Source organism: Mangifera indica, chromosome 10 (assembly GCF_011075055.1).
Source record: "Mangifera indica cultivar Alphonso chromosome 10, CATAS_Mindica_2.1, whole genome shotgun sequence".
Lineage (NCBI taxonomy): Eukaryota > Viridiplantae > Streptophyta > Magnoliopsida > Sapindales > Anacardiaceae > Mangifera > Mangifera indica.
This window is the reverse complement of record NC_058146.1, coordinates 4,387,139-4,408,992: the sequence shown is the minus strand read 5'-3', so window position 1 is coordinate 4,408,992 and position 21,854 is coordinate 4,387,139. Positions and strand designations below refer to the sequence as shown.

The 21,854-nt window shown below is 33.9% G+C and overlaps 3 protein-coding genes and 1 pseudogene across 4 annotated transcripts; 2 read left to right on the top strand and 2 right to left on the bottom strand.

Annotated features, from left to right (window-relative positions):
• Positions 1–563: 563 nt before the first annotated feature.
• On the bottom strand, positions 564–3,847 carry LOC123226714 (serine/threonine-protein phosphatase PP1 isozyme 4). Its single transcript, XM_044651249.1, has 4 exons — positions 3,390–3,847; positions 2,067–2,626; positions 1,765–1,978; positions 564–1,051 (listed from the first exon to the last, which is right to left on the bottom strand). The coding sequence occupies exons 1-3, from the start codon at positions 3,589–3,591 to the stop codon at positions 1,790–1,792; spliced, it is 951 nt and encodes a 316-aa protein (XP_044507184.1). The 5' UTR covers positions 3,592–3,847; the 3' UTR covers positions 564–1,051; positions 1,765–1,789.
• Positions 3,848–8,105: 4,258 nt separating this feature from the next.
• LOC123227826 lies at positions 8,106–10,272 on the top strand (annotated as a pseudogene).
• Positions 10,273–11,776: 1,504 nt separating this feature from the next.
• On the top strand, positions 11,777–16,697 carry LOC123227501 (protein DA1-related 2-like). Its single transcript, XM_044652414.1, has 12 exons — positions 11,777–12,027; positions 12,293–12,453; positions 14,399–14,486; positions 14,597–14,708; positions 14,802–14,922; positions 15,014–15,097; positions 15,172–15,291; positions 15,365–15,577; positions 15,651–15,713; positions 15,818–15,933; positions 16,057–16,115; positions 16,192–16,697. Exons 1-12 carry the CDS (start codon positions 11,976–11,978, stop codon positions 16,506–16,508), a joined length of 1,506 nt encoding a protein of 501 aa, XP_044508349.1. The 5' UTR covers positions 11,777–11,975; the 3' UTR covers positions 16,509–16,697.
• Positions 16,698–16,722: 25 nt separating this feature from the next.
• LOC123227502 (mitochondrial substrate carrier family protein B-like) lies at positions 16,723–21,317 on the bottom strand. Of its 2 annotated transcripts, none has more exons than XM_044652415.1 (7): positions 20,780–21,317; positions 19,921–20,097; positions 19,664–19,816; positions 19,166–19,267; positions 19,005–19,075; positions 18,817–18,884; positions 16,723–17,312 (listed from the first exon to the last, which is right to left on the bottom strand). In XM_044652415.1, exons 1-7 carry the CDS (start codon positions 20,972–20,974, stop codon positions 17,071–17,073), a joined length of 1,008 nt encoding a protein of 335 aa, XP_044508350.1. In that variant the 5' UTR covers positions 20,975–21,317; the 3' UTR covers positions 16,723–17,070. The 2 variants fall into 2 exon arrangements, with proteins under 2 accessions (XP_044508350.1, XP_044508351.1); XM_044652416.1 differs by having other exon boundaries at positions 19,664–19,813; positions 20,780–21,313.
• Between the last annotated feature and the right edge of the window lie 537 nt (positions 21,318–21,854).

The following is a 21,854-nucleotide window of genomic DNA, read 5'->3' as shown; positions in this document are numbered from 1 at the left end:
ATATAGATAAATTTGTCCAACTTAATTATACAAATAGTTTTTTTTTTAATCATGATAATTAAATCATGTATCATATCGTATATCAAAAACCTAATTTTTTCTATCATATATTAAGTATTGTATGATCATACTTTTAAAAAATAAAATAATTAAATAATTAAAAATTTTAATTAAAACATTATTATTTTCAAAAATATCATTATAAATTTAAGATTTTTTATATACACTTATATTATATCATCATTTTTTTAAAAAAATATATTAATCTATATCGATAATATATATCGTATCATATTAATTTAATATATCCTATACTATATATTATTTTTCACATAAATTATATCACATCATAAAATATATACTATATATCGTTAAATACTGATAACTATATTTTAAACAGTATCCAGTGTCCTAAGGCATTGTGTTGGTTAGTTTGTTCAACATTAAATATTTCGTGGTGAAAGGCAGTAATTTGTCATGTCTCTTTGGCGTTACTAGGCCAAAGATGTGATACTTTCATAACAAAAGAATGTAATTGAGTAAATTGGAAAAAGCACAACAAATGCAACAGAAGAAGCTAGAAAGCATCACTGGCCGACTTGGAATCAGTAGCAGCAAACAGACAAAATGGTAATCTACACCATCTGGATTTCAATTTGGGCTACCAGGCTTATGCTTGTATAATCCCAACTTCTGGGGTCACCCGAGCTTGCCATTCGTTTCGCAGGCTCAGAGAATTACCATCTTACAGCATCTGAAAATGTAGTAGACTAATATATACAGACAGCTTAGTCTACTATCGAAAATTTTCTTGAAAAGCTAAAGACACACGCTAGCATTGCAAATAAGTTGACAACCCCAATGAAGGGAGAAAACATAAACGATGAAGTTTCTTGGCTTTTCCTTTTCAAACCCCACCCCCCAAACAAAAAGCTTTAGTAGCTGGGGTTGTAGATTCCCCGCCTATAAAGCCAAGCACCACATGCAAGTACCTTCCCTTCCCTCAAGTGTTCAGTTCTGAAGCTGGTAATAGTCAATTTCAGCTCTTTCCCTGTGCAAAAGAGAAGAACCAGCAGTTAGAAGCATTGAAGGATTAATTAGCATTATCCTCTTCAAAATCTTGAGATACATCAGGCACATAAACGAAATCAAGAACGAAATGTTGCACTTTGAGCAAAAATAAGTCATTCAAACTATCTTTTTAATTTAACTAAATTTTGCTTTTTATAGAAGAAAATATTGTTTTAGTGGATTATTATAAATTTGAACTTGAGTGCAAACTGTGATACAATGATGTTGATTAGTCAATAGACCGTAATTAAAGATATGATGGTACATGATCTCTCCAAGTTCCTATCTGCATTTCTACTTCAGTATGTGCTTTCATGAAGGCATTACATATGGAAACTGATATCACTACGTTAGACAGAAATCAATTAAACAACATAAAAGAAACTCTCCTTTTCACCCCACTAATAAGAGAGTAAATGTCAATGAGAAATGCTATAAGTATAAACAATAAGATGTCACCATATGATTGAGTAGTTTTAAATTAAAGATAAAACAACACTTAATCACATGGTGATATGTTATTGGTTGTACACAAAATTGTGCACCTTGTTTTATTGAATGCCAATACTGATACAAACAAGCATGAGCAACCACTGAAACTAACTCAATAAGAATTGTAATAAGTCATAACCAACTACATCAAAAATAAGATAAAGAAACAAATGCAGTAATTAGCAACGTTCTTCAGCTGACCTTGGTTAAGCCTGAGAAACTAGCATCACATTTTCGTCAACATCAAGAACTTAGCTTTCTTCTCTGCTGGCTTAAGAATCTGGAAAGAACACACCAGTTCTTCATCAATACTCATCATTGCACCAGCATTATCAAACTCACCACAATAGTTGGGAGCAGAAAATATGGTTACAAGTTGCCTATCGGCAAAGAATTCATATCCATCTTCCACAACCTAGAATAACAAAAAATAACTAGCATGAGTCAATGCAACATTTTTGCCCAAAAAGAAACGGGAAAAGAAGAGTGGGAAAGCCAGAAACCTGATGAGCACGGCAGACCAGGTCCAAATCATGTTTCTTCAAGAATTCTGACACCTTGTCAGCACCAAAGGTGTATGAAACTCCTCTGTCATTCATTCCCCATCCTTGAACATCTTTTCCAGGATCTGACCAGAGCAGATCACAAAGTAAACCATTGTCAGGAACAGCGGTTGGACGACTTAGGTTTCTGATTTGATCCAAGTTTGACAGGTCAGGAGAAAGACCACCATGCATGCACAATATTTTTTCATCTATAAGAGCCGCCACAGGAAGGCAGTTGAAACAGTCAGTAAAGGCTTTCCAAAGTCTCACATTAAACCGCCGTTTGCACTCATCATAGAATCCATATATCCGATTAATGGAAGCACATTCATGGTTTCCCCGTAGAAGAAAAAAGTTCTCCGGATACTTAATCTTATATGCAAGCAAAAGACATATTGTTTCCAAACTCTGCTTGCCACGATCCACATAATCCCCTAAAAACAAATAATTGGCTTTAGGAGGAAAGCCTCCATATTCAAAAAGCCTCAACAAATCACTATATTGCCCATGTATATCACCTGCAGATTTTGAAAGAATTGTCAGAGACTATCAATTAAGGCATGTAACCTGTACATCACTAAGATTCATCGATAAAATCTGTGGCTAACTGACATGTCTACTAAAGTTCAATTTGTTGGATGGTATTCTGATAACCTAACTTATTTGAAACTTGAAACAAAAATTGCATTGCACCTAACACTTCCCAGAGTCCAAGCAAAACAAATGAAAATGATTGCTGGTACAATCTGTCACTACTAGAGCATATCAGTATCCCTTACACTTCATAAGAACTTACTAAGACCATCAAAAACCCGATTCCACCACACCCAAATTTAAAACTTCTATCTACACAACCTTAGTAATCACACCAAATGCACAAATGTTTGTTCTACAAACTTATGACTCCAAGATTTTCAACTCCAAGTCAATTAGTCTCTCACCAATCAAGCATGCACATACAGAGAAACAAGAATATTAATTCATCAGTTAGTAATAAAAAAAAAAAAAGCATCCAAAGAACACATAGCTCATTCAGCTCATGGTGGAAACCCTAACTATATTCATAGTACATTCTATAATAATGTAGGCTATACTACTTGTCCACAAATCCCTACCCTTCACAACCCATTATGCAATCAATTTATGGTTCTACTGTAACACAATAAATCAATATCAAACACAAATGTAATAATGTTAACACAAAATCAATAAACCCACTTAAGAATAAAGCAGCAAAAACAAATAAGAATTCAAACGTTCTAATTTGTCGAAGCAGCTTACCGCAGATCTTTATTGGGGCTTCGAGTTCAAGCAAGTTAGGTTGTCGAATAAAGATATCTCTAGAGGCGACACAAAGCTGTTTGATCTCGGTCTCTGAGAGCTGGACCTGCTTTCCGGGTCGGGCTAATCGGACCTCTGTGAGCCGATTGATTATGTCATCCAGTACGCTAGGGTCCATGGTTGCTTGTCCTTGTGCAGCCATCAGATCCTCCCTCAACGGCCGTGATTAAATGATTAGGATGACAGTGTCAGTTGTTGGTTCCAAGTTTTGTATTAGCCTTGTGGCCTTGCCGTCTTGGGTGCACACGTTTTGTGTTGATGGCGTATCAAAATTGAAGTTCAACAAGAATAATATAATATTTTCTTGGGAAAAAAAGGGAAAAGTAAATATAATTTTAATTTTCCGAGAAGGGATGGACCATGGAGATGGATGCAACTACTATGCGTCGGAGTGCCGAGTAGCAGCTGCTTAAGAATTTTTTTTTTTTTTTCCTTTTTGTTCCCATTGTGGGACTGGGGCTTCTTATGCGACGTCGTTCAAGCCCATCTTAAAGTGACCGATCCATTGCTCATGGGCTCGATTCCTTTTTTGGACAACTAATGTAGAAAATAGGTAAATTTTTATATTAATATTAGGTTATTTTTAATCTTTTAAGTAATCAACAAAATAGATCACAAAATAAATTTATCTATTTGTATGTTTAAAATGAGTATATTTAGTATTATTTTTAATTTAATAAAACTATATGTATCTATTTTAAATATATAAATGAGTACACATTTAACATATATCATTATATGAGTAAAAGATTTTGAATTATTGATAAAGTAATATCCAATCATGTGATAACATATATAAATATATATCTATTTATTTACTCAAAGTAAGTACGTATAAAATTGCTTATTTCTAATTCAAAAAAATTATGTGTACTTATTTTAAGTATATATTTAATATGTATCATCATATGATTAAGTATTTTTAAATTTATAATAAAATAATATATAATTATGTGATAATATATATAAATATGTATTTATTTATATACTTTCGGATAGTATTGCTTTTATTAATTTTAAATTCTAGCTCTGAGTTTTTCAATAGGTTTGGAAAACATTTTTTAACCATTTATTCTTGCTTCATTTGTACTTTAGGTTTAGTTTAGGATAATGTAGTTCATTGTATAATCACTTTTTTAATAATTCCCAACGCAAAAAAAATATTTGATAAATTAATTTGGTTCATGACTATGAGATTGTTGATAATTTTTTTCTCAAACAATTATAAGTATTCAATATAAAGTCTTACGTAAAAATATAATAATAAATATTAAAATTGTATAATAATTTTATTTTTCGTTATATTATTTAATTTGTTTATGCAAGTGAATGAGAATAATATAAATGAATACGATATAAAAAATATTTTCATCATGATTTGACTCGATTTGAAAATTTATGTCCTTAGTTATTGTAATTGTATTATTACAAATAATTAATAATGTATATAAAAGAAAATATCAAGAGAGTCAGAGTTTACAATATGAATTGACAAGAGGCCCCATGAAAAAAGATGATATTATAATATTATATATTATATTCAAAATATTAAATTAATTTCCACTCTTTTTCATATGATGATAGAATAATTATCTGATTTAACAAGAAATTGTAACTTTTCTATATAGACATAAAATAATAATGAAATATAATCTAAAAGGTTGTTACCTTAGGGCAAAAGACTTTTACCACATGTCAAGTTATATCAAGAATGTGTTGGATTGTTGTTCTTGTAGCTTATAGCTTCATTGGCATGGGTGTCATTGCGTGAGTTCGGGTAATGAGGCGTTTTATGGTATAATTATTACCCCTAGTTTCTAGAGTTTGAATAGTATTTAGAAAATTTTTTGCCTTTCTACTTATATAGACAATGTGTACTCTGATTGGTGCAATTAATGTTTTGTACGCTTTACATTGTGTGTCTATCACATCACTTCATGTTATTGTGAATTCTTATTATACATATTTCATTTGCATCATGAGATCAATGGCATGTGTTTTAAAGTTAATTTAGACGATTTGAGTTATTTTTTGCTTTGCCACAATTGTTTATATTTTTATTTTTTTTATCTTAGGGCTTTTTAAGTCTTCAATTTTTTTTAATTTATGATAATAAATGTTTATATCTTTTTTATTCGATTGCGATTACCTATATTGAATACTAAAACGATGAGTTTTCCAACTTTAGTATATTGTTTTATCTATCATATAGTCTTCTAAATTGTATTGTTGATGATGCTTTGACATTGAAAAACCCTTTAATCTACAGTATATTTTAATTTTTGATTGTCTTTCGTCTACGCAAGTAAAAGGAGAATGACATATATATTATTCAATTATCTATGGTGGAAGAGAGAAGTTAAAGAGTCTTACTCATTCTCTAGAACGAGGGGGAAAACACTCCTTTGATACCATTGTGACTAAGGGAAAACAACTTATGAAGACCCACAAGATAAAATTAAGCCTTGATGGTGTTCACAATGTGGCTAGGGAGGGTCATGCAAAAAGAGAGAGAGAGAAGAATGTGATTCTGGATCGTTTAAAAGATAAGTTAAAAGAGTCCTAATGATCTTGCGTGCCCGACTAAAAAAATCAAATGGCAAGAAAGGAACTGTCTCACTCAACCGACCCAAAACAAAACAAAATAATAAGAATGATAAAGCTAGCAACTGATGTAACCCTTCTTGCCGAAAGCACCGGCAGACACACAAACGAATATTTCCACTGCCATCCCATCTTGTTCATTCCATATGCTTTCTATATTCTAAGCCAACCAAATATATATATTTTTTCAACCATATATAAATGTAGAATTGATGTATATAATTGACCGTATTTAGTCATATATATTATCAACAACAAAGTGGTTTGAGAATTGAGATTGAAGATGGTTTAAGGCTGCCAATGAGTTAATAAAAAAATGTGTTGGAGCTTCCTGTTTTAGGGTATACGTTCTCCTTTATATGGCACAGTAGGAATGTTAACGGGGAGGAGAATTCCCTGTCCCCTCCCCACGAAGAAAAATTTTCTCCTCATCTTCGTTTTTGTCACCGCGGAAAAAAAATCTCTTTTCCGTATCATTTAAACATAACATAAATATATTAAATAACAAAATTAATTAAAATTAAAACCATCAATTATTTTAAATGTCATAAATATTATATATTAATCACCTTAATATGTAAAATAAAAACATAAATAAATTTGAAAATATAAATAATTTAAAACTATAAGAATATATTAGTATTTTAAATAAAAATATTAATATAAAAAAGTATAGACAAAGGTGAGGTAGGGCAGGGATGAGATGGGGCTAGAAGAAGACATATGTATTCTCATCTCTGATTACAGAGATATTTTTCATCTTTGTCTCCATTTTTGTTGGAGAATTTCCCTCCCATTAGGATCGATGATTCTTAATTCAAGTCAAAATTATTATCTTTATGGTATAATGAGTTTCGAATCTAAACTCTCTCACTTGAAATTTTAAATTATTTACCACTCAAGTTACCTTTAGGACAAATTAAGTGAATGTCGATGTAGCTTGAACACAAACAAAGCTTTTGGAAAGTATCAGTCACCATCCTGGAGGAACAATGTATGATCACACTTTGATCACTTATACCCATTTTCCAATATGCAATTCTTGTCTGTCTCTGTTGGGATTAAAAGATACAAGATCAAAAATTGTATGTACCTGTTTGATGATCAAATGCATTGCTTTTTGAAGACGATCTAAACTCTTGCAATTATTTCCACAACACACTTTGCCATTATACACTTTGTTTCTATGAATTTTTGTTCTATAGTAATACGATACAGAGAGAGAAGGAGAGGGGAGTAGTTTTCGAGTAACTTAAATAAAGATAACTGCCTCCAACTTCCAATAATTGTCATAAACAGTTTAGTAATTTCTTGCATCTATCATGGGTAGTATTGTACATTCACAAAACCATTAGATATGTGTCGGATTAACCTATCATAAGTGGACCAATTCCAGTGGTCTCCAATATTATTCTCCATGTACCCAGCAAAAAGAATAACAATGGAACAGAAATTCAACGATATACTTTCCATGAAAAGTCATCTATGAATCCGGAACTTAATAAATTTGTAATGGAACCAAAAAGGAAAATTCATTGTCCACAGCTCAAGTATATATTGACACTGCTGCTAAAAACTCAAGGTTAGCTTGTAATTTAAGAGAACGTATGGATCATTTGAAATAATCATTCCCTCTATCTTTCCTTTCCTCGATCGCCAATTAAAGAGGAAGTGAATAAGATAAAAGAAAAGAAAGAAAATTCTGCCCAGCTAGATTCATTAAGCCGATTGGTGATGTGGTGTTGTGAAGGATTTCTTTAGATTATGAGCCAGGCTAGCCGTCCACTTAGCAGATTCTTATGCCCACATTAATTTTGTTTATGTTTGTGAATTGTGATTGTTTCATTTCTTCCTTCCTTTCTCAAGCCACGAATCTCTTTCTCTCCTCTAGATTCCTCTCTATCTTTATCATCTCCCTGTTTTAACAATGCCTATTGCATTATTCTCTTTTCTCTCTTTCTCTCCACTCATCTCCATCTTTTCCCTCTCTCTTTCTATCGTTTTCGTTTCTTTATTCCGGCAAAACCTATACATAGCTCTCTTTCCACCTTCATGGCTCCTCCTTCTTCATCTGTCAACTATATCTCTAATCCTCCTGTTTACGGTAATCTCTTCTTTCTTCCACCTCATACATATGCATATACATTAAAATTCCCTAAAATCAAATTTACGTTATTAATACTGTCAAATTTTTCATATTTTTATCTGCGTGTCGTTGTCGCTCTTGTGGCTGCCCAATTACTGAGCATGAGGTAGTTTGATTTGCTTGGGTTAATTTTCAAACCAGAATTTCAACTTTTTCTTTCCTCTGATTGTTAACTGGTTTTCCCTTTTGATCCAAGTTCTCTTTGTCAGGGAGGGATCCTTATCACAAGTCTTGTTTCAAGGAAATGACACATCCCAAATGTGAAGTTTGCCACCAATTTGTAAGCAAAAGTGCATTGTACTCTAATGTGTTTGCTTTCTGTAGTGCATTATATTCCATTTCATTTTCTTTCAGATTCCCACAAATGGGATCGGTTTAATCGAGTATAGATGCCATCCATTTTGGTCCCAAAAGTACTGCCCATCTCATGAACACGATCACACGTCTAGCTGTTGCAGTTGCGAACGTTTGGAGGTACTAATCCGAGTCAAATATAGTTTCATCTTCAAAATATTCGGTGTTAATCAGGTTTTTGTTACCCCTGTAGTCCCGGAATGCGAAGTATTATTCGCTGGAAGATGGCCGCAGTTTGTGCTTAGAGTGCATGGAATCAGCTATTATGGACACTCGTGATTGCCAGCCCCTTTACCATGCCATCAGAGACTTCTATTAAGGACTGAATATGAAACTGGATCAGCAGATTCCCATGCTTCTTGTTGAAAGACAAGCGCTTAATGAAGCTAACGTCGGCGAGAAGAAAGTAATACACGAATTCTCTGCTCTGCATGATGATTTTGGCTTGTGAAGATGTTTCTGACTGAGATTTGGTTTTCCAGGGCTACCATCACATGCCAGAGGCAATTGGCTTTTGCCTTCCTGAAGTGCGGACTGTCGCAAGTGTATGTTATCAGCAAACTGTAAACACAAATTTTTGCTTCCCTAATAAAATAAACTTTTGTTAATTAAGGGCATCTCCTGTATTCTCAATTTGATTATACCCAGATACTCAAGAGGCCGAGAATTGAAGGCAATCAGCTGGTACGAACTAGGACTCTGCCGCAGAAGCTGACACGGAAATGTGTAAGTTACTGCAATCCTTGTTCTTTACGGTCTTCCGAGGTAATGTTATTAACAAATAATATATTCCTCCTTAGCATGCTGAACAATGAGTCTATGATTCTGATTTATGAGTATTTTGACTCTTCTGCTTGGTTCCCATTAATTTATTGTCCTTGCTGGATGCAGATTGCTAACAGGTGCTATTCTTGCCCATGAGTTGATGCATGGTTGGCTGTGCCTAAAAGGTATATACCCATTTGGTTATTTTTTCTTGGAATAATCTTTCACTATCAAATGTTGTTATATTCCTCCATTATCTTTCGATATTGCAGGGTACGGGATTCTTAATCCTGAAGTAGAGGAAGGTATCTGTCATGTGCTTTCATATATGTGGCTTGAGTCAGAAGTTTTGCCAGGATCTAAACACATGCCATCGACGTCAACGGCTTCCTCATCTTCTTCATCTTCGAAGAAAGGTGGAAGATCTGGGGTTGAAAAAAAGCTTGGTGAGTTTTTCATGCACCAAATTGCCCATGATGCTTCTCTAGCATATGGGGGAGGATTCAGAGCTGCATATGGAGCTGTGAATAAATATGGTTTGCAAAGAACTCTTGAGCTCATTCGCCTAACTGGGAATTTTCCACTGTAACACCAACAGAAGTTTCTGGGGTTGAAGACAGTGTTTTCCCTAAAAAAAGTGACTGAGCCAATCACTTGAGCAGTTTCTCGTCTTAGATTTATTGAGGTTCGCTACAGTCGAAATGGAACTTACCAAGTAAACTTAAACTGAAAGAATAGTAATGCATCCAATCAAAGTTACTGAATGAATCCTTTTGTTCTGAAATGCTTTATTCAACTCAAATGTGTTGATAATACAAACTGGTAACTTAAGTTAGAACATTGTAAGGTAAAAAAATTGTTCTGCTAAAACAGTATGACTGAAAAACAATCTCCTATCAAATTGATGTATTTGAGAATTGTGAGGAAAACAATGCAAGATACATTTTACATGTAGTTTACTCTTTGCCGTCTATACTTGGAAATATTTAATTCTCACTGCAGTCTTTATGTAATTAACCTCAATGAGAAGCACAAGAACTTGATTGGCTAAGCTATTACATACCGGCTCAAGCACCTCATTCTTATGGTCAGAGACTGGAAATTCCAGGAGTTGAGAGCAAGAACCATAAGACGGCACCAACACCTGCTAAGAGCATCTTCAGTGTCTCGTAGGTCATGAAACATATACCAACACCAGGAACCACTTTGTAATACTCTGGTAAAATCCCTCGACACAAACCACGAAAGCCTTCAGTCTGGATTATGTGCCTAAACATGCCGAAAAGGCTGGTTGTGTACACCCTGGCTCGACCCCCTGCGCCTTCCTATTGTTTCCTACGCATCACCAATTCCAGAGGAAATTTAACTGCAAATTATAAAAACAACAACAGGGTCATAAATAGTCTAACAGGATGAGGAAGTATAAATCTGAGTTGAACTGCCTACTTACAGCCATTAATGATTTTCTCTCAAACATAAACTGTTTAAAAGATTTGTTCAAAAAAGAGTCCAATATCAAAAGAGTAGTCATACATAAAGCTATGACAGAATATCACCACCACTAGATGACATCGTGAATACCAGATCTTAACACAGAAAGATGAAGTTGGGCAACGGATAGAAAAGGTAAATGTTTACTTGCTAAAATTCTCAAATGCCAGACAGAAATACTACAGTACTCCCTGTCTCTGGCTCTGGTATGGGTCAGTCTTGGTTAGATGCTTAATGCAGAGCCTTCACCATAATCTCCGTCTCTGCAAAGCTTGATAAACAGCTAGATATATTAACTTCTTGCCCAATTTCCAGTGTACAATTCTTGCTGGTCTCCAATATTAAGCTCCATGCACCCAGCAAAAAGAAAATCAATGGAACATAAATTCAACGACCACTTTCCATGAAAAAAACATACATGAATCCGTAACTTTAATATATTTATAATGGAATCAAAAAGGAAAATTCATTTTCAACAGCTCAAGCATGTATTGACATTGCAAGAATAATCCAGACAGATCTCCCTTGTTGCAAAAAGACTCAAGGCTGGCTAACAAATTTAAGAGAATATTTGGATCACTTGAAATAATCTCTCCCTCTCTCTTTCTTTTACTCCATCACCAATCAAAGGGGAGTTGAATATTTTAAAAGAAAAGAAAGAAAATTCTATCCAGCTCGATTCATGAACCCGAATGGGGATGTGGCATTGTGAAGAAGTTCTTTTGATTATGAGCCAGGCTAGCTGTCCATAAGGTTACTTTAATAAACCTCTCCGTAGACTCAGCAGATTCCCTGCCGACATTAATTTTGTCTGTGCGTGTGATTATGGTGATCAGAATGTACGACACGTATCCTATGGACTATATATAAAAAAAATAATGTGTATTAAAATATATTAAATTAATAAAACATAATTAATATATTATACGATATTCATACGTATTTTTTACTCTCTGTTCCTTTCTCAAGCCAAGAATCTCTTTTCTCTCCCCTAGATTCCTCTCTGGCTTTCTCTTTCTTTTTCACCTCCCTCTTTTAACGATGCCTGTAGCATTGTTCTCTTTTCTCTCTTTCTCTCCACTCATCTCCATCTTTTCCCTCTCTCTTTCTATTGTTTTCGTTTCTGTATTCCGGCAAGACCTATACATACCTCTCTTTCCATCGTCATGGCTCCTTCTTCTTCATCCGTCAACCATATCTCTAACCCTTATAGTTACGGTAATCTCTTCTTTCTTCCACGTTATACATAACATTCCACAAAATCAAATTTATATTAATAATATTGTCAAATTTCTCATATTTTTTCCTGTGTTTTTAGTCTATCGTTATTGAAAAATCATGTACCTCTCCACATATAAGTTTCATTGAATTCAGAATATATATATATATATATGTTAAAGATTGTGGTTGTTTATTACTTTGATTTTGGAGCAATTATATTTAGATTAATAGTAAGCAGGGGACTTTGTTTCATCGTACGCAGAGAGAAAGTCTCGCTTTATAAAATGGCTGAGTAAGCTCTTTAGGAGCAGTGGTTCAGCTCGCGGAAGCGGCGGCGGCGGTGGAAGTAATAGTAGCGGTGGCCGTCAACCACAGTTTCTAGGAGAAGAAAGCATGGTTCAGCATACTCCACGTCGTTCCCTGGTAACAATATTATGCCTTTATAAATTTTGATAGTAATTAATCACTTGGTAATTTATTGTAACAATTTAAATCTTTACACACTGTAAAAGTGCTCGAATTATAAATGGGAAAACTGATTTAAGCATAATTTAAGGCCAAATGACTGTTTCCCACCTAAGGTTCGGTAAAAGTAAATTGTTACCCATTTCACCTATATGTCAAGTATTAGTTTTACAATAAAACTTTATATACCCATTTTTGATACACAATTTATGTACACAGATGAGGTGTTATTATGTGATTGGATGTTTCTTTACTATGTGATGACAAATGTTTTAAAATCACCTAATTATATGATGATACATCATTGTGTACATGAATTGTATATCAAAAATAGGTACACATAACATTGCTTTTAGTTTTAATAGTCCAAAACATTTATATCATTTGTATCCAAATATTATAATAAAAGTATAATTAAGTGTGATTTTGTAATCAAAGTTTAAAATATTATAATATTACTTTTACTGATCAAATTATAAACTATATTTTTAGAGTATAAAAGATATTTTTTAAAATTGATTAGGGGTAAACGAATATTTCACATCTATCTTGTTTTAAAAATTTCATATTAATTCTCATATTTTTTTAAAATATATTAAGTCTTAATAGTTATAATACAATATTTGGCTTCTATTCAACTCTTTATTGATATACTTGTTTTTTTTTTCATTAATAAAAGACAGGTTAAAATTTCTAAAATTTAAAAACTCTAAATTTTTTTAAAACTTTCAAAACCCCAAAACATATATGCTAATACCTACAACATTTTAAAAAATGATATTTTATCGTTATACCTGTGTTGAGTTTTTTAAAAGGCCAAAGGACTATTTCCCATCTAAAGTATGTTAATATCTCAAAGTTTCCTTAATTAATTTTGAAAATCTCATTTACCCACCTATAAACGATTAAAATTAATAAAACTCTAACCCCTAAAAATTTTATCTCTCTTTTCCTCCCTAACCCTTAAAAGCTAACTATTTCTCTCTAGATTAAGTTTTGAAAATAGTATCTCTCTTTTCCTCCCTAACCCTTAAAATAGTATTCTCTCTAGATTAAGGAAATTGTTAGTTTTTAGGGGGCAAAAAAAAGATAAAATTTAATTTATTTTTAATATTATAAATAAAATGATATTTTGTCCTTTAAACTGTTAATTTTAACTGTCTATGGGTGGATAAATAACATTTTAAAAATTAACAGGAGGAACTTTAGATATTAGGATACTTTGGGTGGGAAATAGTCGTTTGGCCTTTTTAAAATTATTTTTTATTAAAACAGATATGAAATAGATGTGTAAAAATTGATTTTTGAAAATAAAATGTTATTTAATTTGAAGGTTTTTTTTTTTTAATCTTTTCAATAAATTTGTAAAAAGTTTAATAGATTTTTTTTTAAGAGCAATATTATGTGTACCTACTTTGGGTACACAAATATATACACACTCATATGTGTCATCATATGATTGGTTATTGTTTTATTCTTAATTCAAAATTACCCAATCACATGATAACACATATAAATGTATACACATTTATGTACCTAAAATGAGTACACATAGTTTTATTGTTTTTTTAAATAGTATGTAAATATGTCGTTTCACGAAATCTTGGATGGGAAATTCAGGCTCTTTTCTTCCTTGACTTCAGGAGGCTTTTAAAGCCAGCATTTTACTGTTCTTGCATGAAAGTTGTCTTTTCTTCTTAAAAAATCATAATAATAATATGTACAGTTCAACAGAGATTCTTTTTATCACGCAGAATTAAGGGGATGGCTAGATTATTTCCAGGGTTCAGTCTTAGTAAAAAATGACAACAAAAAATTAGGAAGTTTGTTTCTTTCAAATATCTTATGAACTTTATAATATATGTTTAGCCTGATTATGAACTGGTTTTTATATTGTCATCAGGATGACCGTTCTAGGGCTGAAAGAGAGAAAGATGAATTAGACCATGCAATTGCACTGTCCCTTGCTGAAGAATTTAAGAGACCAAACGGTGAGTTTTTAATTTACGGTTTTCAGAATTATATATTCTTTTGATATAATTCGAAAAACTAGTATAAAATTATTTTCTCCTCTATAAGTTGATCAGTGGGTGTGTTTCAGGACAAAGATGGAGAGCAGACGATGACGAAGATCTCGCTTGGGCAATTCAGGATAGCCTAATTCCTTCATTTCCTCCTCACGCTTCTCAACCTTATAATCCAAGAGGATATAGGCAAGCTTTTTTATACTGAATTTCTGAGGCTTATATGTATATATATTTATAGATTTTTGAAATTGGGTGTTCCACTGATTCTCTAACTTTCAGAATATGTGGTGGATGTAACCGTGATATTGGATATGGCAAGTATTTGGGACGTATGGGGACATTCTTTCACCCAGACTGCTTTCGTTGTCGCTCTTGTGGCTTCCCAATTACTGAGCATGAGGTAGTTTGATTTTCTTGGTTTAATTTTCAAACCAGAATTTCAACTTTTTCTTTCAGCTGATTGTTAACTGGTTTTTCCCTTTTGATCCAAGTTCTCTTTGTCAGGGAGGGATCCTTACCACAAGTCTTGTTTCAAGGAAATGACACATCCCAAATGTGAAGTTTGCCACCAATTTGTAAGCAAAAGTACATTGTACTCTAATGTGTTTGCTTTCTGTAGTGTGTTATATTCCATTTCATTTTCTTTCAGATTCCCACAAACGGGATTGGTTTAATTGAGTATAGATGCCATCCATTTTGGTCCCAAAAGTACTGCCCATCTCATGAACATGATCACACGTCTCGCTGTTGCAGTTGCGAACGTTTGGAGGTAATAATCTTAGTTAAAAATAGTTTCATCTCCGAAATATTCAGTGTTAATCAGGTTTTTGTTACCCCTGTAGTCCCGGAATGCAACGTATTATTCGCTGGAAGATGGTCGGAGTTTGTGCTTAGAATGCATGGAATCGGCTATCATGGACACTGGTGATTGCCAACCCCTTTACCATGCCATCAGAGACTTCTATGAAGGAATGAATATGAAACTGGATCAGCAGATTCCCATGCTTCTTGTTGAAAGGCAAGCACTTAATGAGGCTATCATCGGCGAGAAAAATGTAATACACATATTCTCTGCTCCAGATTTATGATTTTGGCTCGTGAAAATGTTACTCAGATTTGGTTTTCCAGGGCTACCATCACATGCCAGAGACAAGGGGCTTATGTCTTTCTGAAGAGCAGACTGTCACAAGTGTATGTTATCAGAAAACTGTAGACATAAATTTTTGCTTCCCTGGGAAAACAAACTTCTATTAATCAAGTACAATCTTCTGTGTTCTCAATTTGATTATGTCCAGATACTCAAAAGGCCAAGAATCGGAGGCAACCGGCTAGTAGGAATAAGGACTCAGCCACAGAAGCTGACAAGGAAATGTGAAGTTACTGCTATCCTTGTTCTTTATGGTCTTCCAAGGTAATGTTATTAACAAACAATATATTCCTCAGCTTGCTTAACAATGAGTATATGATTCTGATTTATGAGTATTGTGACTCTTCTGCTTGGTTCCCATTAATTTATTCTCTTTGCTGGATGCAGATTACTAACTGGTGCTATTCTTGCCCGTGAGTTGATGCATGGTTGGCTGCGCCTAAAAGGTATATACCCATTTGGTTATTTTTTCTTTTAATATCAAACGTTGTTATATTCTTTGATTATCCTTTGATATTGCAGGCTACCGCAATCTTAAGCCTGAAGTAGAGGAAGGTATCTGTCAGGTGCTTTCATACATGTGGCTTGAGTCAGAAGTTTTGCCAGGATCTAAACACATGCCATCCACATCAACAGCTTCCTCGTCTTCTTCATCTTCGAAGAAAGGTGGAAGATCTGGGGTTGAAAAAAAGCTTGGTGAGTTTTTCAAGCACCAAATTGCCCATGATGCTTCTCCAGCATATGGGGGAGGATTCAGAGCTGCAAATGCAGCTGTCAATAAGTATAGTTTACGCTGCACTCTTGAGCATATTCGCCTAACTGGGAATTTTCCACTGTAACACCAACAGAAGTTTCTGGGGTTGAAGATAGTGTTTCCCTAAAAAGTGACTAAGCCAATCACTTACAGAAGCTTAAGCAGCTTCTCCTCTTAGATATAATGAGGTTCGATACAGTCAAAATGGAACTTACCAAGAAAACTTAAACCGAAAGAATAGTAATGCGTCCAATCAAAGTTACAGTTGACTACAGATTATGCTGGATTTAAACAGTCACTGAATGAATCTTTTTGTGCTGAAATGTTTTATTCAACTCAAATGTGTCCATCATACAAACAGGTAATTTAAGTTACAACATTGTAAAGTTAAAAAAATGTTGTTACTAAAACAGTATGACTAAAAAACAATCCCCTATCAAATTGATGTATATGAGAATTGTGAAGACAACAATGCAAAACACATTTGATATGTAGTTTGGTCTTCACCATCTATACATGGAAAAATTAAATTCATACTGCAGTTTTTATGTAATTAACCTCAATGGGAAAGCACAACTTGATTGGCTATGCTATTACATACCGGGGCAAGCACCTCATTGTTATATTCCAGGAGTTGAGAGAAAGAACTATAAGACGGCACCAACATCTGCTAAGAGCATCTTCAGTGTCTCATAGGTCATGAAACATATTCCAACACCAGGAACCACTTTGTAATACTCTGGTAAAATCCCTCGATACAAACCACAAAACCCTTCAGTCTGGATTATGTGCCTAAATATGCCGAAAATGCCTGTTGTGTACACCCTGGCTCGACCCCCTGCACCTTCCAATTGTTTCCTACGCCTCACCAAATCCAGAGGAAATGTTGCTGCAAATTAGAAAAACAACAAAAGGGCCATATATTAGTCTAACAGGATGAGAAAGTACATATATCTGAGTTGAACTGTGTAATTACGACCATTAATGATTTTCTATCAAACATAAACTGTTTAAAAGATTTGTTCAACAGAGAGTACAATATCAAAAGAGTAGTCATACATAAAAATATGACTGAACATCACCACCACAAGATTACACTGATCATGCCTGAAATCTTCATGTTTAAGATTTAATTAATAGTTTTCAATTTGTTAAACATAACAAAACACTGCTTACAGAAAGCCAGTTCAAGATGTTGTAATGCAATGGCACTTTATGGCAATCTTGCAGCTCAGCAATTAAGTATTAACAAACAATTCCTAAATGTACTAACATACAACCCATTGCAGACCTTTTAGAATTCAAATATTAAATCTGAAGATAATATGATAAGTTAAGAAACAATACTATATTTTAGGTAACAACCATGTCATTGGAAATGCATCACATCAGATTAAACAGGAATTCTTCCACCCGATAAGTGGTCTAGGCCTTATGTGAATGCAAATCATATATGCATTTCTGTCAACCAGGGCCAGCCTGTAATAGAACCATGGATGGCAACTACTGTTGCAATCTCTCTATCGTTCGATGCATTTGACAACGTAGTGGAACTTATCAATAAGGAGTGGTTAGTGCATTATCTGAATGACATTGTCAGTTTAACCTATGTGCATGAACTCATCACCAGCCACCATTCTATTTTAAATTTAGTTCAATCTTTCATTGTCAGTAAATGCTACATCAGTATAGGTTAATCAGAGAATAGTACCACCACCCTATCTATGATTGAACCAAATGCAGTGCTTGGGAATACCAGCTCTTAACACAGAAAGATGAAGTTGGGCAACTGATAGAAAAGGTAAATGTTTTGTTTTTTTCCTTACTAAAATTCTCAAATGCCAGACAAAAATACTACTGTACTCTTGGTCGCTGGCTCTAGTGGGGGTCAGTCTTGGTTAGATGCTTAATGCAGAGCCTTCACCATAATCTCCGTCTCCGCAAAGCATGATAAACAGCTAGATATATTAACTTCTATACAGATAAATTAAAATATTCTAATCAAGCTTATACAAGTAATTAAAAAGAAGGTTATTAACCAAAATAACACTGCTAATTAACATATGATAAGTGAGTTAAAATTCGGGTCTCAAATATACCATTGATCCCATGGTTTACACATTATATGATGACAAGCTTATGCAACCGCCAAAATAACACTTTCTGATTTAAAAACAAATAACTGAAGGAACTACTAAAACAAAAAGATTAAATTACTAGCACAAACAGAAGGAGAAAAAGCATGATATGACAATGTACCAGATAAGAATACTACGTTCCAGTAGTAGGACAAACTACACCACATAGCAAATCATACAGAAAAAGAAAACAATTACAGAGAGCTTAATAAAATAGCAAGAAACACCAAAAATAGCAGGTCCAAGATTAGTCACCTGTTGAAGAAGCAATGCCTGAAAGACTTCCACATGCTAGACTAACCAGCATAGTAGAATCATGTGGTCTGGTGTAACAATTGCAACAAAGAATTGTTAATAAATAAGATATGGATGCATACAACAAGGATCATTAGAAGGCAATATTGAAACCCTAAAACTGCTGAATCAAATTACAGAGTTATTACCTCTGTGACTGCCAAAAAGATTTCAATGTTTGATATACTGAAAAGTTAATTGCTAAGTTGGGCCCAACACCCTGCATCAATGTCACACTGAAGTCAATTACAAATAAAAAATAGCAGTCATGTTAGCATAAATTATAATATAAGAAACAACAGAAGCTCACAAAAAGTGTTGCACCAAGTCCTTTATAGAGGCCCAAAACTCCTTCCTCTCTGCAAATAGTTTGTAAAGCATGCCAAATACCTCTGTAGTAAATCACATTAGTCTGCCAAAAAATTCGCTAAGTTAGTGAAAGCATAAACGCACAGGTAAAAAGGAGGGAGAGAGAATAGCTAGCATCACTGAAGTCCATAAGTTAGGCAAACATCTCATTATTCTGGTTTTCAGTAGACCTGAATTCCTAAGCTAAAAGATGAATTCAAAGTGAAAGCAAACTTAAGCAACAGTTCATCCAGTGACGGCAAAACTTCGAATTAGTAAAATGAAAATTTATACTCCCATGCACAAAAATTCATAACAGCACAACAAATAGGAGTATTAAACTGCCAAACCAGCTACTTAACATTTGACAAGCTTACCCATGGCGTTAGAACAAAACATAAGAAGAAAGTAAAATATTTTCCTCCCTTGCAGAACATCAATGAGAATATGCTAATCTTACCTGAGATGCAAGGCGTGTCCTTACAAGATCCAATGGATATGCAGCAGACGCCGCTGTTATTCCTGCCAAACCACCGCCTAAAAAATTCACACAGGCATCAGCACCCATATTTTCCCTGTGACTTTGCAATCCTGGAATTACTTGTAGGAACTGCTACATAGAAAGAATTAAGCTATAAGGACAGAAAAGCAAAAAACATGTACTTAAGTAGTTGCACTGTATGCAAAACATATATGCATATAGCATATTATACCAACATTTTTGTAGTGCTCATATGCATAAAAGTTGACTGCAGAATATGGTAGGCGATGAGCAATAGTAACCAGATTCCCTTTCCAGAAAGCCCTGAATCCTTCTTCATTAATTATTCGTGAAGCCTCATGCCATATGCTAGCCTTCCTCAATGTTGCAATATCAGAGTGCATGCCTTGAACCTATTTGCACAAAAAAAAAAAATATATGACTTCAATTAAGTAAGACAGCAAAAACATTCACACATCAGAACAACTAACCAATAAGCGAATGTTCAGTTGCAAAGAGTGCGAAGTTAAATTAAAGCTAATATCTACCAGTCCCACCGTATTCCTTCACTATCAAAGCCAAGATCAAGGAGAAATTTCTCATCCGTATGCAAGTGCTAAGATTAATTACAAAGTATCTCAAAATCCATAGACTGCAACATGGAAGTTCTATTTCTCTAAACATCACTTCAGAATATATCTTCCATACCATAAACATCAATTATTTACTATAACATCCTCACTCTCTAAGATCTTACTATTATACTGATATATACTTTAGATTTTCAAAATCCAAATAATTCAACCTGGACTCAATTCTTACAACTCAACTATTTAAATTGTAACATTCAATTACAAACATAAAAGAAAGTTTAAAAATAAATAAAAAATATCATCACGTTAACTCTTAATACAAACCAAATAATACGTAAGACACAAAAACTATCATCAACAACAAACCAAAATCATTCCAAACAAAAATTTCTCCAGCCAAAGCAAACATCAAACCGTATTAAATATCAACTAAAAATGACCTAACCCTATACGAAACAAGAATTATCCGCAAAATGCACATGGGAAAGCCAAATAATCAAACCTGGAAGAGAATGGTGAGTCTGGCAAGAGGAGCAGTACAGGTCTTACTAAGAGCACCAGCCACACCTCCTGCAAGAAGCTGTGATACAGTGCCGATCTGAGATTGATACTTATCAACACTAACGCTTTCACGGCCTGAACTCAATCCTCTCTGCCCTCCCTCTATCACCACCCCCATTCTGGCTTCTGTTTGCATCGTTTAACAAAAATACAATGATAATGATAAAATAAATATAACTCTCTTTCTCTGAGTTTTCTTAGAATATGAACAGAAGCTGAGTGCTTTGCTATGAAGAAAGATCACGAATATTTACCGTAACCAAAAAAAAAAAAAAAAACAGAACAATAAAATGATTCTAAACCCATTTATGAGGAGGACCAAATGACAGTAAAGATATATATTTTCCAAAGTTTTAGCACAAAATTCCATAAATTTTTTCTCCTCTACTTTTGTGAAATTCGGGCTATTCCTTCTCTCCCCGGCGTATTTTCAAAGCAGAGAAAAGTATTTCAGATGCAAAAGATGAGCTAAAACGCTGTCGTATCAACCATTTGCGTTTTGAGTTGGATAGTCACGGGTTAGGGTTTGCGTCTTTGACTCATCGTCAAACTTAACCAACCGACTTTAGAAATTCTCAGTTGTTGTAGCACCCAGGTTTGCGTGGGACCATGATGCTACGTGGCACAAACTACAATGGACCTTTTTGGAAAGTGATGACGTGTTTGATTTTAATGGCATGTCTTTTTTGGTTCCGGTACTTACGGGTGTAAATGATTTTCCTCTGGTTGGTTGTCCCGGGATTTACCGAGAATATTCTTACAAGCTGCGTTTCAGGTGCACACGAAGTGTAGTTTTACAATTTACAAGTCGTTTAATGAGACTGTCCACTCCAATAATGCCACGTAGCAAATGTTTGGTTGATTATTCATATCCAAGTTTGGGATCTTCTAGAAAGTGAAATATGTATAGTTTTGTTATCCGCAAGTTTCCATCTATCTACCCTTCAAATTAATTTTTTTTTTTTTTTTTTACATAAAGACATTGATATTTGTTTATTAAGAAAATTTTGTATCCG

Excerpts from the sequence above, each read along its gene's own strand:
- LOC123226714 (XM_044651249.1), bottom strand. The coding sequence starts at position 3,591 with ATGGCTGCACAAGGACAAGCAACCATGGACCCTAGCGTACTGGATGAC. Across the intron at positions 2,627-3,389 it reads AGCCCCAATAAAGATCTGCG|GTGATATACATGGGCAATAT; the intron begins GTAAGCTGCTTC and ends CAAAATCTGCAG. Across the intron at positions 1,979-2,066 it reads TGGTCTGCCGTGCTCATCAG|GTTGTGGAAGATGGATATGA; the intron begins GTTTCTGGCTTT and ends TTGTTATTCTAG.
- LOC123227501 (XM_044652414.1), top strand. The coding sequence starts at position 11,976 with ATGGCTCCTTCTTCTTCATCCGTCAACCATATCTCTAACCCTTATAGT. Across the intron at positions 15,292-15,364 it reads GCAGTTGCGAACGTTTGGAG|TCCCGGAATGCAACGTATTA; the intron begins GTAATAATCTTA and ends TTACCCCTGTAG. Across the intron at positions 16,116-16,191 it reads TGGTTGGCTGCGCCTAAAAG|GCTACCGCAATCTTAAGCCT; the intron begins GTATATACCCAT and ends TTGATATTGCAG.
- LOC123227502 (XM_044652415.1), bottom strand. The coding sequence starts at position 20,974 with ATGCAAACAGAAGCCAGAATGGGGGTGGTGATAGAGGGAGGGCAGAGA. Across the intron at positions 19,268-19,663 it reads GGACACGCCTTGCATCTCAG|ACTAATGTGATTTACTACAG; the intron begins GTAAGATTAGCA and ends ATTTTTTGGCAG. Across the intron at positions 18,885-19,004 it reads TCTTTTTGGCAGTCACAGAG|ACCACATGATTCTACTATGC; the intron begins GTAATAACTCTG and ends TTGTTACACCAG.